This window comes from Physella acuta, unplaced genomic scaffold (genome assembly GCF_028476545.2).
Source record: "Physella acuta isolate Inbredline_101_S28 unplaced genomic scaffold, ASM2847654v3 ptg000931l, whole genome shotgun sequence".
NCBI lineage: Eukaryota > Metazoa > Mollusca > Gastropoda > Physidae > Physella > Physella acuta.
Window position 1 is genome coordinate 29,625 of NW_026732448.1, and position 17,462 is coordinate 47,086.

The following is a 17,462-nucleotide window of genomic DNA, read 5'->3' on the forward strand; positions in this document are numbered from 1 at the left end:
TATATATATATATATATATATATATATATATATATATATATATATATATATATATATATATATATAAACTACACCGACAGTAAAGACCATATAGATGTAAATAAAAACAGCACCAATTGCGTTTCAAGTATCCTAATTTAAATAAAAACCAAAAACATGCCCCCATCCCCAGGGCCCACGCCCCACCCCTTCTAAAATCAAACAAACGCTGAGCCTCTGGCTTAGACTGGCTTTATGAGATTTTCAGTTCTAGCGCTATTAACTACAGGCAATGTTATTAAGAAAATCATCAGATGTATCCGAGCAAAACATTCACTTCCGTATTGGCTGTTCATATAAGCAGTTCAGATTTGTGTAAGTGTAGCCACACTTAGTGTACAACTTAAAAATAAGACTAAAACATAATTTGTTACAATTAACATAATTATAAAATAAAATAAAAATAACAGCACCCTGATGAGAATGTTATATTTTACGAGTTCGATCAGACCGCCATCAGTTTTAAAAGGGAGGTAATTATTTGCTCTAGCTCGGTAGTTGCCCGCGGCACAAAGCCTGTGCAATAATTTTATCGGGAGTAGTCTACCCAGTTTCTTTTGATTATTATCGTTACTGTAACTAGATGCTATTTTTAAGGTTTGCTTTTAAAGCGTCAGATCAATTCGTAGTTCGTATTGATTTAAAAAAAAAATCCATACTCTAAGAAATTTCTCCTTTAAAACATAATCAATAAAACATCTCAATAATTCATAATATTCATATATTTTAGTTTAACTAAGATCGATTGTGAGGCCTTCCAGTAAGATTCCATACACAAAGTACACAGAGAGCGTAGAAAAGTGAATAGTTGTAAAGAATTATTTTTCTCTTTAAAGCGAGACCGACCATTCTTAGTAGGTCTCTAATCAATCTAACTCTTTGATATTACTCGACAACATTTTGAGCTAAGTACAGAGTTTCTTCCAGGCATCTCCCCGAAAGAAATGGAATTTATATAGAAAACATATACTTTTAACAGTGTCCCCCCCCCCCCCCCCGGAAAATATCAAGTGCCCCTGTCCGGAAATAAAAGTCCGGAAGAAACACTGGCTAAGTATCTCAACAAGTTTGTCTATTGCACGATCTAAAATATCATTAAAAGTTTAAGAACAGCAAACTTATTTTTTTTATTAAGAACATCGAACTTAATACTACAACCCATCAACAAGAACAAACTACACTCTTTCAAACTAAACGCCTTTTACATTTATCCCGCGTCCGGTTTTCAAGCACTTCTCCTGAGCTACACGCTCCGTCAAAAAGCTTTTGCCATACATTTTGAATCAAATTTCACGCATCGACTGCCGAGAAAACCACAAGGCATAAAAACCGTGGTTATATATTGATTTCATTGGCTTGAAACAACTTGTCTGTGCTCCGTTGATATGCCGTTTTCAGCTTTAGATGGGCCCATTTTCGTCCACATTCGGTCGTTAGTCATGCCATATATTTAACGAACCAGTGTAAAATTACAAAATATTTTTACCCTTAAAATAAACCGGGAGTGATCTCCCCTAAACTGTCTCGAATATTCTTGTATAACACTACGGGTGATGGCAGACTCTCGTAGAAAAAGAAATGCACACTAAGTGAACGTCAAATAAAAATGTTTATAATAGTGCGGAAAATTAATAGTACTTTGTAAATTTCACATGCGTTTTTTGAGAAATCAGAAATAGCATAAATTACTACTTCCGGTCAAGGAAGTTACTCAAAATTGGACAGAAGGTAGAGAATTAGATCTTTTACTTATATGTGAAACTTCATGTATCTCTCTGAAATAGTACTCAAGTTATAAGCTTTTGAAAAATTGAAAGTAGATAAAGTTCCACTTCCGGTTATCGGAAATCGCTGAAAAGTCGATACGGATCTACAAATTTGATATAATACTTATATCTGAAATTTCATCAACTTGAGTAGCGGTACTCAAGTTATCGTGTTTACAGACAGACATACATACACACACACATACACACAGAGACATACGGACACGATTGCAAAATTATGTTTTTCCGACTCATGATGGTGTAAAACGTCGAGATTTGCAAAAATCTAGATTTTTTTTTTTTGCACGATTACAATATTTTCTCCATACTCTGTATATACGAGAAAGTAAAAATGTAAGGATCGCAGCCTGGAGATCTGTCTGCAATCTATAGACCTATCTAACTAGTTATAGCTTCTAAATATCTCTACTGACCATGTAAATCGTGTGAGATTTATAGGTGAAAAGAGGATTTAATTATTCAATTTGATTACGTCACTAATGAAGATGTCTAATTAAGAAAGAATTACGCGGACTGAGAAATTAAATGGGGTTTTCTGACAGCGGATTTTGTTTGTGTCTTTTTTTGTCTTGCTGTCTTTTAACGTCTGTGTGAGTTATTCCTGTCTTTTTAACGTCTGTGTGAGTTATTCCTGTCGTTTTAACGTCTGTGTGAGTGATTCCTGTCTTTTTAACGTCTTTGTGAGTTATTCCTGTCGTTTTAACGTCTGTGTGAGTATTCCTGTCCTTTTAACGTCTGTGTGAGTTATTCCTGTCCTTTTAACGTCTGTGTGAGCGACTCCTGTCTATTTAAAGTCTGTGTGAGCGACTCGTGACTGACTTTTTACGTCTGTGTGAGCGACTCGTGACTGACTTTTTAAGTCTGTGTGAGCGACTCGTGACTGACTTTTTAAGTCTGTGTGAGCGACTCGTGACTGACTTTTTAACGTCTGTGTGAGCGACTCCTGTCTATTTAAAGTCTGTGTGAGCGACTCCTGTCTATTTAAAGTCTGTGTGAGCGACTCCTGACTTTTTAACGTCTGTGTGAGCGACTCCTGTCTTTTTAACCTATGTTAGAGCGACTCCTGACTTTTTAACGTCTGTCTGACCTTCTTGACTGACGTCTGAACGTTTGTCACAACGATTCTCGCTGAAGTTTGAATGACATCTCCGCCATTTTGATTCGATTTGAAGAAAAAAAAAATATCCCCCGAGAATAACCAGTGACCTTGACTTCTTAAAAGCTTAAACTTCTGCGCCGTTACGTTTTTTATCGATTAAAACATTCAACGGAAGAACCATCGACAGACATCACCCAACAGCGAATTTTTTTTACACATTATTTATTCACATTTTCTATTCACATTTTTTATTCACGACAGTCTACACAAAAAAATAGTTAAGATCAATATTTTTCCTTAATTGTGTAGTTCATATCACCCCATGCGACAACTGCACAACAGACTTAAATTAATTATTCACTGGGCGACCCGATGCTTTTGCCAATCTGAAATCAATAATGTCAGTTCCTTCAGGGGCTATACGACAATACAATATCAAGGGTTTAACTCTACCCCTTGGTCTACAACACCCCACTGTGTGATATATCAAGGGTTTAACTCTACCCCTAGATCTACAACACCCCACTGTATGATATATCAAGGGTTTAACTCCACCCCTAGGTCTACAACACCCCACTGTATGATATATCAAGGGTTTAACTCTACCCCTAATGTCAGTTCATTCAGGGACAATACAGGACTGTATGATATATCAAGGGTTTAACTCTACCCGTAGGTCTACAACACCTCAATGTATGATATATCAAGGGTTTAACTCTACTTCTTGGTCTACAACACCCCACTGTATGATATATCAAGGGTTTAACTCTACCCCTAATGTCAGTTCATTCAGGGACAATACAGGACTGTATGATATATCAAGGGTTTAACTCTACCCCTAGGTCTACAACACCTCAATGTATGATATATCAAGGGTTTAACTCTACTTCTTGGTCTACAACACCCCACTGTATGATATATCAAGGGTTTAACTCTACCCCTAGGTCTACGACACCCCACTGTATGATATATCAAGGGTTTAACTCTACCCCTAGGTCTACAACACCCCACTGTATGATATATCAAGGGTTTAACTCTACCCCTAGGTCTACAACATCCCACTGTATAATATATCAAGGGTTTAACTCTACCCCTTGGTCTACAACACCCCACTGTATGATATATCAAGGGTTTAACTCTACCCCTGGTCTACAACACCCCACTGTATGATATATCAAGGGTTTAACTCTACCCCTAGGTCTACAACACCCCACTGTATGATATATCAAGGGTTTAACTCTACCCCTAGGTCTACAACACCCCACTGTATAATATATCAAGGGTTTAACTCTACCCCTTGGTCTACAACACCCCACTGTATGATATATCAAGGGTTTAACTCTACCCCTTGGTCTACAACACCCCACTGTATGATATATCAAGGGTTTAACTCTATCCCTTGGTCTACAACACCCCCATCTGTGAAATATTAAGGGTTTAAAGTCTATAACACCCCCATATCAACTTGGGAAAGATTTTTGAAAAATATGCCATCACGCCAGTTTGATATACAGCGTTATAAGAAATCAATTTTGAAGATATTTTCACATAAAGCAGGACGCATTTAATCACGTGTTGTCACGTTGTTGTAACTTAGAGCGGTTACTTGACAGCAAATATAGGATAGGTGTGATAGGCTAGGTCTTGTTTATGACAGATGATTAGTTTTGATAGCCCGTGTCTTGTTTTAATCAGATGATTAGTTTTGATATCCTGGTGGAAACATGGTCGGTCTACTGAATTGAACTTTGTATGAACATAAACAATGTTTCTTCCAGACTTTTATTTCGGGGGGGGGGGGGGCACTTGAAATTTTCGGGGGGGGGGGGGGGGGGTAGACTTTCTTCGGGGGACGACGACACTGTTTAAAGTATATATTTTCTATATAAATTTCATTGCGTTCGGGGGGGGGGGTAGACTTTTTCATCGGGAAGGGGGGGGGGGGGGCAGACCCTGCACCCCCACCCCCAACAAGAGAAACTCTGCACATAAATATCCTATGGGAGAGGGTTGTCCTAAGTGGACTTGTGGAAACGGAAGGGCAAGAGTACACAAGTTTTACTTACGTGTACGACATAAATGAATGACCCCTTCTACTACAGCATCAAAAACGGAAGAAAAGTAAGACCACTAATTGGCTTTTTGTAGCCAAATTGAGACCAAACTGTCTCGCATTCGAGGACAATCAAGTAGCATATTTACTTTTATATGTGTACAGCTGGAAAGACTATATTTTCTAAAAATGTGCAGCGCTGTATATATATATATATATATATATATATATATATATATATATATATATATATATATATATATATATATATATATATATATATATATATATATATATATACCCTTAGCTAAAAAAACTTGCAGCGAACGATTCCAGTTTTGATTGGGGAGTCTTCACACATATAAGTAACTAATAAGTAAAAGTGAAAGCTAATAAGATATCCCAATTCAGTTCAACAGTTTATAAACACAACAAATCTAGTGCATACATGTCTAGACTATATCCCGCTCTAAGAGAAAAAAACAACACGTTACAAGCCCAATAAAAACAATGAGAAGTGTTAAAAAATGTAATTCGATCTAGATAGTAAAATTAACAGTACTTTTTTCAATGCATGTCACACACACTTATGCATTATATTAGACATATAGATCATGAATTGAACACTCTTCACAGAAATACACAGAAATAAAAGGCTTTTAAATAAATACTTTTTACTAAATTATATACACAATTAAGTATTTTCGAATAAAAATCTCACCCCTGTTCTTTATGCCTGATGTCCTGAATGTGACGTACACCGGCTAAGTGACAAAACAAACCACTTTAGTGAAGTCTACGAAAACTTGATTATCCTTGATTTAATTAAAGATATTTAGAATAAAAACTGAGTTAGCTTATAAAAACACAAGCCCGCGTCCACTGGTATTTCCATTCGCGCTGAACTAGCCTGGGAGTTGGCAGAAACTCTGGTGGTACCAGAACCGAGGCGGTCAGCGCGTGTGGCGGCACCATGGCGATGAGAGCGGTTGACTGTCGTGACAGTCCCTCATTCAGACGCTCGCTGCCAAATATTATCTCAATTCTCATTAGTTTGGTTTTGACAAAAATCATGCATGCTAGTGTTGAAGTCTAGCTAGTTTAAATCCATATAATGATATTATATCATGCATGCTAATATATATATATATATATATATATATATATATATATATATATATATATATATATATATATATATATATGTATAGACGTGTGACGTTCTCTTTTGGGTTGTGTTCAACCCCTTCTCACTGCACCCAAAATGCGACAAAGGTGTGTCACCACTTCTCTTGTATTCGTTAAAGCCTAGAATTGAGCCGCTAAACTTAGAACACCTTATTTGGCTCTGAGATATACAACTCATTTAAAGTATTACACTCTGACTGTAGGTTCGAGATCACAACACTTTATTTCTTGATTAATAATCACCATTCAAAGAATAACACGTAAATTAACAGATCTACAATAGCACACGTCCATGCACTGTATCACACCGGATCTCACGTTCTACTGACACTGTTCCCTGCGTTCAATCTCTGCGACGGTGCACTCAATAAATAAATTTAGATCAAGCAGGTTTTTTTTGTTCACAATGGTAATATTGAAAGACCATTCCAGTTATTACATGTTAGGGCCAAATATTACTGCATATAAAAAACACAAATGTAAATATACTTCAATTAGATTTAGATCTATATTGAGTGTATTGACCCGACAACAAAATTGAAAAAAAAAATCAGGAAAAATTGAGAAAAATCAATAAATTTTTGCCTAAAGCTGCGGATATCCATCCATCCATCCATTCCCAGAAATGACGAGTTAATAATCGCAATTCTCCAGAATGGAAATTGCGCTAAAAACTTCGTTGAAAACCTAACTTTTCCGCACCCCGAATCACCAGGGTGAATGATCTCGCATCCTTGTCCAAGCACGAAAACCGTTGCTTTGGTCCTTATTATTGTTTTCTGGCAAAATATATAGATTTTAAACCCAAGCTCTCAATCTATATATATAATTCTCTTCTGGGAGCCGTTAGAAAACAAGCTGCAAGCGCCTCCTTGCAGTCCCCTCTCTTTCTCCCTATCACTATCACTACCACCCCACCCCACCCCCACATTGTCTGGTGAGCTGTGGTCACGCTAAATGTTTACAAAGCTAAATGTTTACAAATCGTAGAGCTGTATAGCCGGGTTTCTATTAGGGGCAGATAATTTAGTTCGATTTTAAACTTACAGGAGGTAACGAAGAAATAACTAAGAGGAGGCTGCTTTCACTGGGGGGGGGGGTGTAGGGTCGGGGTTAGGGGAAAGAGGGGGTGGGGGTTAGTGTTTTAAAGCAAATATTTTCAGTGGCAGCATTGGTACTGTCGAATTTACAAATTATGAATTACTGAAAAGTAGAAAATAAAACAACTAAATAGCGGCGTATGATACGCTGCGGGTCGGCTCGTTTGATATAAAATATTCAAGACATTATTAGACAAAATAAAAACTATTAGTTTTTTTCGGTAATATTTTCATAGATTTTTTAAATAACTTTTATATCAAGGGAGACTATTCTTATAGATTAAACGTCAAAATGGCTCCCGTTGATCCTTTTACAGCATATGCTGTAACTGCTTTTGCCATTGTGTTTATCATACTTGTAGTAACCTTAATAAATAAATTTAGATCAAGTAGGTGTTTGTTCACTAATGTAATATTATAAGACTATTCCAATTATTACATTATTAAGGTAAAACTCCATTTTAGCGTATTTTATTCTCCGCTTCTTGTTTACCTCCAGTTGAGCGTATTTTATTATAACAACCGAAACACACCAAAACATTAGGAAAACACGATTTATTATTTGTATTATGTATTGTATTTTTGTTTTAACAAATGAATAAAAAAAACAAAGAGACTGACTTTGTCAAAGATTTTGATAATTTACTTTTGTTAAAAGTAGAGAAAAATCCAAATTTAGAACATTGAATGTGCAATGTTCGTGTGTCAGAATTTTCATGGCAATGGGTGAAATACGTAAACGTAACTCACAATTGCAAAGGCGGTTAAGTTTGTATTGTTACAAGTATCTCCCAGGCATGATACTATAAATAAACATTAATGAACTTACAATGACCCCAAAACTGAGGCCAACACAATTTCAAGCAGCTATTGCTGGAGCTATGACGTATGCTGCTGCGCATGCTGATAATTAAAGTCAATGTGAACTCACGGTGAACCTGCAACCGTGTAAGGATTTTTCTCCCGCTGACGATCACACGATGTTTAATTGGAACAGTTCTAATGCTTTTTTATGTCTTTTTTACCTTTTCTAATAAAAAATCGCATTCATAAAAAAAAAGTAGATCTGTGTTTAGTGTTTTCCTAACGTTTTTGTATGTTTCGGTTGTGTTTACAATAAAATACGCTCAACTGGAGGTGAACGTCAAGCGGGGAATAAGATACGCTAAAATGAAGTTTTACCCATTATTAAGCCTTAACAGTTATCGCAACGCAGTCGAAATACACGATTATCATCAATTCATCAATTTAGACAATTTTCATTATTTTTCATCTTCATCTTCAAGTTAAAGATTCAAATCATCATGAAGAGGCCTAGATATATGACATATGTCGCTTACATGTTAATTTGGGACCAAATTTATTAATTTAATTGTCTAGTTTACTCAGGGGCTGGGAAAATTTAAAAAAAATCAAAGTTAGCCTACCTAGTTAGTAGACCTAGATCTAGTCCTAGTTATACCTAGGCCCCTAATTACTAATTAATTAGATTAGCCTACTTGATTACCTAAACTTTTTTTCGTCATCAAAAAAGTTACATTGAACATTGCCATGGTTTTTGTTCTCTATTCTTAGCATGATGATGTTATGCCCTGTTATGGCAATTACGACACTGGCTATTTTACATGCCAAAAAAAACCAAAACATCTTGTTAGTAATAAAATTTTATTTTATAGACCTATTCATTTTTTTTTAAGGAAATATTAGACATAGGCCTATTTGTTATAAGTGGGACGGAGTGGTCTAGCGGTAGAGAGCTGGACTGCTAACCCATTTTTCTCGAGTTTGAATCCGAGTTCAAGTCAGTAGACCACACTATCTCTTCATATGCCGAGGTCACAGAAACAAGTGAACTCTACTTTACTTGCCCCATAGACCGTCAGGTTTGAAAGGGAAACTTTACTTTACTTACTTATTTGTTATAAACTCTAGGCCTACATACAATTTAATTAAGACGTTACATGATTAATTGAAAAATAGATACTCATAATGGTGATAATATCCAAAACTAAAAATAGATCTGATAGAAATTGAAATCTAAATCTAGACCTTGTAAAGACTATACAGTATTAGTTCAGAGTTCAAATGATAGATCAACTTTTTTCAAACTGTAAAATAAATCCTACTTAATTTTTTCTCTTCTATAGTAGCATTAGGCCAAGTTTTTTTTTCAGCTAAGCGTAGTAAAGCTATAGTTCTATAAGCTTGTGTAAACTTAAAATGAACTTAAAAAAATGCCTGTTTTACAATTTGCTTGGTTTATGAAGGGAGAGGTGGATGTGACCACCGACGATCTCGAACAAAAACAACTTCTGCCTTTAAAAAGAAATAAGAGCAGTTTTTCTTGAGGATTAATTTTCTATTTGTGTGTCAATTGTTGGTAAACGTGGTTGTCTTTTCTAATGTAAAATAAGAAATGAAGATATTAAATGTTGTTTTCTCAGCTCCACCTAGTACAGATAAACCAAGAGTTGTTGCTCCTGTTGGCATTCCCCCTGCTAGGAATGGTCCACCCGGTATGCGAAGAAGAGTCAGAAGGAACAGGATGGCAGTTGATGATGCTTCAGGTAGGGTTCCAAACCCTCAAGTAATGATATAAATGTCATGCTCTTCACTTTGCCACAACATCACATACCAAGTTGTCAAACTTTATGTTGTATTACTTGAGACTCCTAGGCACTAGCCTAGTGCCAGAGTTCACTGGCAGCATGCTACTGATATGGAATACAAGTCTGTGAAGGTGTAACAAGATCATCTAACTAAATTATGTTTCTAATGCCTCTGAAATAAAATGACTACTGGAAAAAGTAGCTTATACCGTAATGGCTGTGTTTTCAACAAAACAGTTAGAAGCATACTTTTTTACATGGCCAAACAGAAGAACAGGAAAGCTAATGGGTATTGCTTTCGATTAGTTGACTAAACACAGCTTATGTCACAAGAGGATAATATTACTGCATGATAAGGAAACCAATGAACAAAAGCTAAAGATTGGGATCCTTTTCTGAGTGCTGAATGTCAGAGAATAACAGTGATGCATTTATGTATGGCCAAAATGTTCTGGTAATTTGTGGACATTGAATTACGACAGTTGCTGTGAGGATTTGCAATGAGAATGTTGTAGGAAGAAAGAGACAGTCAAATGGTATCTTATAAAATAATTGATACAAATACAAAATGATGACACTGGTCAAAATTAAAAATTCCCTTTTGCATCTTTGTATGACACTGTGCAGCTTCCTTTCACCAGTTATTATAAAAGTTTGTTTCCCAAACAGTGGTTGACTTGAGATTTTCCAAATATCCTTTTGGGATATTTAAATACAATCTCATAACATAAAAATAAATAAATGCCCTATATTGTTTTCCATCTGTAATATTTTATAAAACTTGTCTAATTCTGTTTTCATAATTTTGATATAAATGTTAGATGATGATGATGATGAGGATGACATACCAGAAGTTGATGTTTCAAAGCCAGAAGAAAAAATTGGAGCTAAAAAGATGAAAAAACTACAAGAAAAAGCTGAGAGGAAAGCAATGAGAGAAGTAATACATTCTGTTGTTGTCACATTTCCATTAACTTTAACAGTAAAACCTATTTATTATTAATAATCTGTTTAAGTATGAGATAAATATTTTAATAAAATTTTGTTTGACTAAAAAGCTTTCTCGAGATTTCCTGGATAAAACTAATTTACTATACTTTAGTGGACACTACTTTGAAGTTTGTAAATGTTTATTTTTTATTTTAATACTGTAATCCTAAAGCCTAAAAAAAATAATTAAGTATTTTGTATGCTCCAGTATTGCTATTAGCTTCTATATAACGCTGAATTTTTAATGATTTGTGAATGTATTTATAAAATTGTATTCTACTAGCAAGAGGAAAGAGACAGAGAAGAGAAGAAGAAAAGAGAAAAAGAGCTGGAGTTGCAAAGAAAACAAAGAGAGGAGCTTGAAAAACAAGAAGCTGCAATAAAAGTGAGTAAGCAAGAACTATTCTCTGAGTTTTACCTTTAATTTAACAGATTATATACTTTTTAGTTAAGAAGGTTTTATATTTGTGATAACTTAGAAAACTAAATAATGTAATTAATTATCAGTAATTTGCAGTTACAAAAATTATGTCAGTTCAGTTGATTCTTTTTTCAAGCTTTTACTTGGGTCAGATTTTGGGTGGGTAGGTTTATGCTCAGATTTTGTAACTAAATTTTGACCTAATTTTTAGAACTCTGTCAAAATAAGAATTCTCCAAATAATTAGCTATTAAATTAATAACTACAAATCAATTAAAATAATACCTTACTTATACTAAAACAAAGGAGTAAGATAGGTGACAGCAATCATGTGAAATGGTTTTAAGAAATGTCATTTCAAATCTTGACAATGTGTTGAACACTAATAAGAGGTATAAAATATGTGTATATTATTATTATAAGCGAACTACTGATCAAAGTTTAAACAAAAATAAAGATGGGTGTCAACTTAATTAATGGTTATCAGCTTGTTAAGAATACATCTGAAACTGATTGTTTGTAAAATTTAAATTTTGCCTTACTATTTCATGTTTGTAATTTCTAGCTACTACCACGTAACAAGCAAAACAAATACTAACTCTTTTTTAATAGCAAGATTTCGGATACATTAAAAATTAGTAAATAGACCATAGTAATATGTTTGATCCAGCACTTTTTGTTTTTAAAAATTATTTATTTTCTTATTTTAAGTGCAGTTAAAGCTTGTAGTTATAAGGTTTTTATTCATATTTTATCTCTTAGAGCATGCTAATATTGTTAATAAAAGTGATTTATGTTAATGTCAGGTCTACTGCTTAGATAATGACTCTACAATCATTTTAAATGGTTAAACTGATGTATGGGGGAAATTCCATGAACAGAATACGTGAAGACCTGTGGTTTATGAAGTAGTGATCAGAATTATTAGTTACTTTCAATTCAATAAAATTCTTCAGTGCTTTTACTGTAATTCTACTTCTACTGATAAAAATATTACATAAGTATTCATTATTTGTAAATATTTCTGTGTATCGTAATTTTTTCCTTTAGGAAGAAGAGGAAAGAAAAAAGAAAGAAGAACAGGAACAAAGAGAGCATGAAGAATATCTCAAGATGAAAGCCTTTTTCTCAGTTGATGAAGAAGGTCTAGGAGAAACTGAAGCTGATCTCAATGTATGTATATTTTATAGTAACAGCACATCATACTTTGATAAAAAGCATCTTCATTTAATTTTCTTACTGTGAAATAATTGTTACATTTATTTCTATATTTATTACTTTTCTATCACCATGCATTTCTCCTTTTTTTAACAGAGTGAGTCATTACTGGGTCAGTTTATAAATTATATTAAAGTAAGTAATATTTATTATATAAATATTGTAATATTATATACTGAATTTTTGTTTTGTTTTTTAAAAAGTTTAAATTTTAAGCCAATTCTAGCCAGAAGAAGATGCGCTTAACACTACAATGACCTGATTTTTCTTGTCATCTAAACGTGTTCTTAATGTTGTCAGAAGAATAAGAATAAAAGGGTAATTTTATCCCAATGCCCAGCTATTAATACTATTATGGGTAATTTGAGACTTTTAATAGTAATCACTGTGGTCAGAAGATTTTTCTGATTAGTCACTTCATAAATTTTAACATTTGAAATTTTGAATATAAAATATAGTGGAGATAACTCAAAAGGTCATTTCTAAAACTTAAAATTAACTAAGTTGTCGCCCTTGATGAAAAAAAAGTCCTTTGTATGCAAACTTAAACATTTGAATAATTACTGGAAGTAGATTTACCAATAATCTTTTTTGTGAAAATTATTTATGTTTGAATAATTATGCTTGTTTTATGTTGTGCATGGCAGGAAACCAAAGTAGTGATGTTAGAGGATTTAGCTGGCCATTTTAAACTCAAGGTTCAGGACGTCATTCAGAGAGTCCAAGATCTACAGGCTGAAGGTCGTTTGACCGGTGTCATTGATGACAGGGGCAAATTTATTTACATCACCATGGAGGAGTTGGAAGCAGTTGCTCGCTATATTCGCCAAAATGGTCGTGTGTCTATCTGTGACCTTGCAGCATCCAGCAACAGGTTGATAAACCTTGACCCAGATACCTCATCTTTAGCCAAGAAAATAGCAGCAGAGGTGGAAGACTTTGTTGCAACAGAAGAGATAACTGCGTAGCTTTTTGTTTATGTTTTGCTTGTATATTATTGGGATTATAGTCATTAAATTTATTTATATATATAAAGTATGTTTGTTTTTCTTTTTTTTTTTAATTTATACATACAAATACAGATTAAAATACTTTGAAAAATGTTTTATAACTGTAAGCTAAGGGCAGTCATAAAATAGCGAATTAGAAAATTTTATATCTCCTAGTGTCTTTTTGTTAGCTGTTCTTGGTGTTAGTAACACCAAGCGATGGTGATTGACATAAAGCAAATGGGTGAACATTTGGTAAGTCATAAAGCTAATAAGTGAACATTTGGTAAGTCATAAAGCTAATAGGTGAACATTTGGTAAGTCATAAAGCTAATAGGTGAAACTGGTTAGATATTCTTTCAACTTCCTTTTACATAAATGTAAAGCAATTAGGTGAATATTTGGTTGGATATGTGATCAACCTTCTATGGTGTGCATTAACATTGATAAAGATACAGTGGATTATCTATTAACATACTACTAATAGGTAAAGTTTAATAAATGTCCTTCTAATCTCCTATAATATGAGCATTAGGTGTCATCATATTCAGCAGAGTTAAGGGCTATAAAAATTAATACAATCATTTGCTAATGTTTTTGTATTAGTTTAAGTGAAGCATGTGGTTGAAAATATACTCAAATTCCTATATCGGTGGTTGGACACTGGATAAAGTACCAATTCATTTTCTATATAAATTATATATTTTTCTATTTCGTTCGGGTAAGGGGGGGGGGGGGGGGGGGCAATGCCCACCGAGCAGATGCCTGAAAGAAATTGTTGTGTATAACCTTTTTTCTATATTTAAATAAGTTGATACACCAAGTGTTAGTCTAGTTTATCTTTAACTGGCACACTTTACACAACCCACTGTATGGGATCCTTACTTTACACAATGTAAACAAACCCACGTCTGTACCTCTGTAAACTTCAGAACGTCCCCAACGCGGCTATAGTAAATCTACCTCGTCTTGTTTCGTATTCCATAATTATAGCCTAGAGCCAGACAGCATAGTTGTCAAGCGAAGACAAACAGTGCGTTTTTGTGCCAACACCAGCAATGAAGCAAACCGTGGAACAAGCCTTAGAATATACGTTTGTCAGCACGGGGTAAATTCACACGAGGGCTGTGGAAATTACGCAAAAAACTTGCTGTGAAAAAAAAAATTACCGCATTAAAATGGTGCCAGAATATCGGGGGAAATCCTAGATTAACGAGCCAAAATTTAGAACGTGTGTAATAATGAATGTGTTAAAGAGGTGGAAGCGTTATCAATCCAGTTAATTTTAGTAGTAGAAGAAAGCCGTATTAATCACTGTCGTTGTAACAGGATTTTGAAATCATAAGCATCAAGACGATCTAGATCTATATATAGACAGAGTTTCTTCCAGGCATCTCTTCGAGGGGGGGGGGGGCGAATCCAGTGTTTCTTCCAGACTTTTTTCTCCGGGGGGGGGGGGGGGGGGGGGGAGCACTTGAAATTTTCGGGGGGGGGGGGGGGCGGTAGACTTTCTTCGGGGGGGGGGGGGGCGGTCACTGTTAAAAGTATATATTTTCTATATAAAATATATAAATTTCATTTCGTTCGGGGGGGGGGGGGGGGGGGGGCGGTAAAAAGAGATGCCTGGAAGAAACTCTGGGCGAATCTCCCCCGAAAAAAATTTACTGCCCCCCCCCCCCCCCCCCCCGAACGAAATGAAGTTTATATAATATATATATATATATATATATATATATATATATATATATATATATATATATATATATATATATATATATATATATATAAACCCCCGAAGAAAGTCTACCGCTCCCCCCCCCCCGAAAATTTCAAGTGCCACCCCCCCCCCCCCCCCAGGAGAAAAAAGTCTGGAAGAAACACTGGATATAGATTAGAGTAGCCAACCTAGAAAGTGGATTTAGGTGAAACGGGAGTAAAACTAGAAAGTAGATCTAGATTTAGACGAAAAAGGAAAAGTTGGCCAAAACTGTTATTATTTTAGTAAATTTTTATGATTCTGCTTGTATTGTTATGTATACATTATGTATAATATTTCTATTGTACAACAGCTTTCATTATGAGGGCTAGTGAACAATGGAAATATTAAATAAAGCTGTGTGCGTGAGGTGGTCCCATTTTGTTTTATAATGAGCGTAATCTCATTGGCTGCTGGTCGCCTTAATCCACCTAGCGTAGATTGTAGGTTAATGCACAGAAACTTCTGTAGTGTGATGAAACACTAATCCATTTAATACCATTATTAGGTTCTATAAGACCCACACTTTTATTATCAGGGTTTGCTTTTATCCGTCTCGTATTTGTACGTCAGCACTAAATCATGATTTTTATAACCTTTATTTTTATTTTAAAAGCTTATTGTATTACAGCAGAGGAACACTCGGTACTCTCAGTTGTTTACAAATGACGTCACGGGCTATAGAGTGGATGCCTGACTTCGGTGGCCGTGGGATATGGTGACAGGATGGAAGGATTATGAAGAAGTGACGTAGAATAGACATACAATAATTTTTTTCCCCCAGAAATAAAAATATCAACAAGTATATTAAATTCTGGAATTTTAGTCTAGCTTTTTGTGATGATGAGAAGAGTTTGGGGCAGAGGCGTAGCGACCCTTCCCGGCACCCGGGGTCAAACTTTTCCATTTGCACCCCCCCCCCCCCCACCCTCAAGATTTCGATTAGCACCCCCTCCCTTAAACTTTCGATTTGCACCCCCCCCCTCGAAATTTCCATTTGCACACCCCCCCCCCCCCTCAAGCTTTCGATTTGCACTCCCCTCAACCTTTCAATTTATTTTTCCAACCCATTTTGGCGCCCCCTAAGGTCGGCGCCCGGGGACATATGTCCCCCCCCCCCCGCTACGCTACTGGTTTGGGGTTGAAATCAATTAAAACTGTGAAGTCAATTACAACGTACCCCGTTCTATGAATTAGTTTTTTAGTTTTTATTAAAAAGGAAGTATCTATATTATGTAGGGCAATAAGCGTTCTCGAGGTTCTGCCTTATCTGACCTTACCATGGGGTCAAAATCCCACCCAAATTTTAAAAACCTGTTGACAATGGTTAGGAAACTTGAACTCAAACGATCCGGGCTTGTCACAATTGATCAGGTCGACAGTATTAGCTAATGATTCCTGCTAGGAACAGTTCCAGACTGTTGAAAAGGGGCAGGCAAGAGAAAAGAAGGGGGAGATAACTTAAACTGAAGGATGTAACACTCGGAAGATAAAGGGGGGTGGGGGGTATAGACTACGTGACTGCTAGTAGATACATTTTAATATTATTTTAACATACTGGCTATATGACCAGCATAGCGCATTATATATAGATACACACACTTAAAGGCATTACTTTATCCATGAAGACAGGTAATACGTACTTTTTTTGGTGGGGGATTTTAAGTGCCCTTATCAGAAAAAAATGAAAGAAACCCTGGAGCAGGCACACATTCCTCTTGTGCCCAGTTCAAGCAGCCTGGTTCATGAGCCCCATTTTCCCCGTCTTGTAACTGATACATTTTTTTACACGTCAACCGGGCCATTCAGATTCTTATATGCCCAACTCCCATGTATTTTTTTGCCCCTCTTCAACTTCAAGGCATTGGTATTTCGTTGTACCGAATTGTTCATATCTAGCTGTTTTCTCAAAGACACTTGCAGCTGCTCAACTTTTCTGCAGTTTCTTGCCTCTTTGGGCCGTCATGGGTGTTTTACCAAGTATGTTCTATTCGCCTAGTTTAAAAATAAATTAGCAGGTGTCTAACATCAAACTTACTCCATTCTACCCATATAAACATAGTGGTAAATATTATTTGAGGCAATGTTGAGTAAAAATACCAATGTGCATTAAACATGGATCTCCACTCGAGATATTCAAGCCAAACAACTGTTTCCTCTCCCTCAAGTACAAATGTTTTTAAGTTTTAGATCTAGAGTGATGTTAATGGGGGG

At 35.4% G+C, this 17,462-nt stretch overlaps 2 protein-coding genes across 2 annotated transcripts in view; one reads left to right on the plus strand and one right to left on the minus strand.

Annotated features, from left to right (window-relative positions):
- Positions 1–5,875, minus strand: part of LOC131953584 (uncharacterized) — a 28,439-nt gene extending 22,564 nt beyond the window's left edge. The window contains exon 1 of the mRNA XM_059316819.1: positions 5,700–5,875. The gene's annotated coding sequence lies outside the window, so the exon portion shown is untranslated. The remainder of the gene's footprint in view (positions 1–5,699) is intronic.
- A 1,666-nt stretch (positions 5,876–7,541) lies between these two features.
- Positions 7,542–13,538, plus strand: LOC131953563 (DDRGK domain-containing protein 1). The gene is made up of 7 exons (XM_059316791.1): positions 7,542–7,655; positions 9,711–9,833; positions 10,697–10,815; positions 11,149–11,250; positions 12,336–12,458; positions 12,600–12,638; positions 13,151–13,538. Exons 1-7 carry the CDS (start codon positions 7,559–7,561, stop codon positions 13,469–13,471), a joined length of 924 nt encoding a protein of 307 aa, XP_059172774.1. The 5' UTR covers positions 7,542–7,558; the 3' UTR covers positions 13,472–13,538.
- The last annotated feature ends 3,924 nt before the right edge of the window (positions 13,539–17,462 follow it).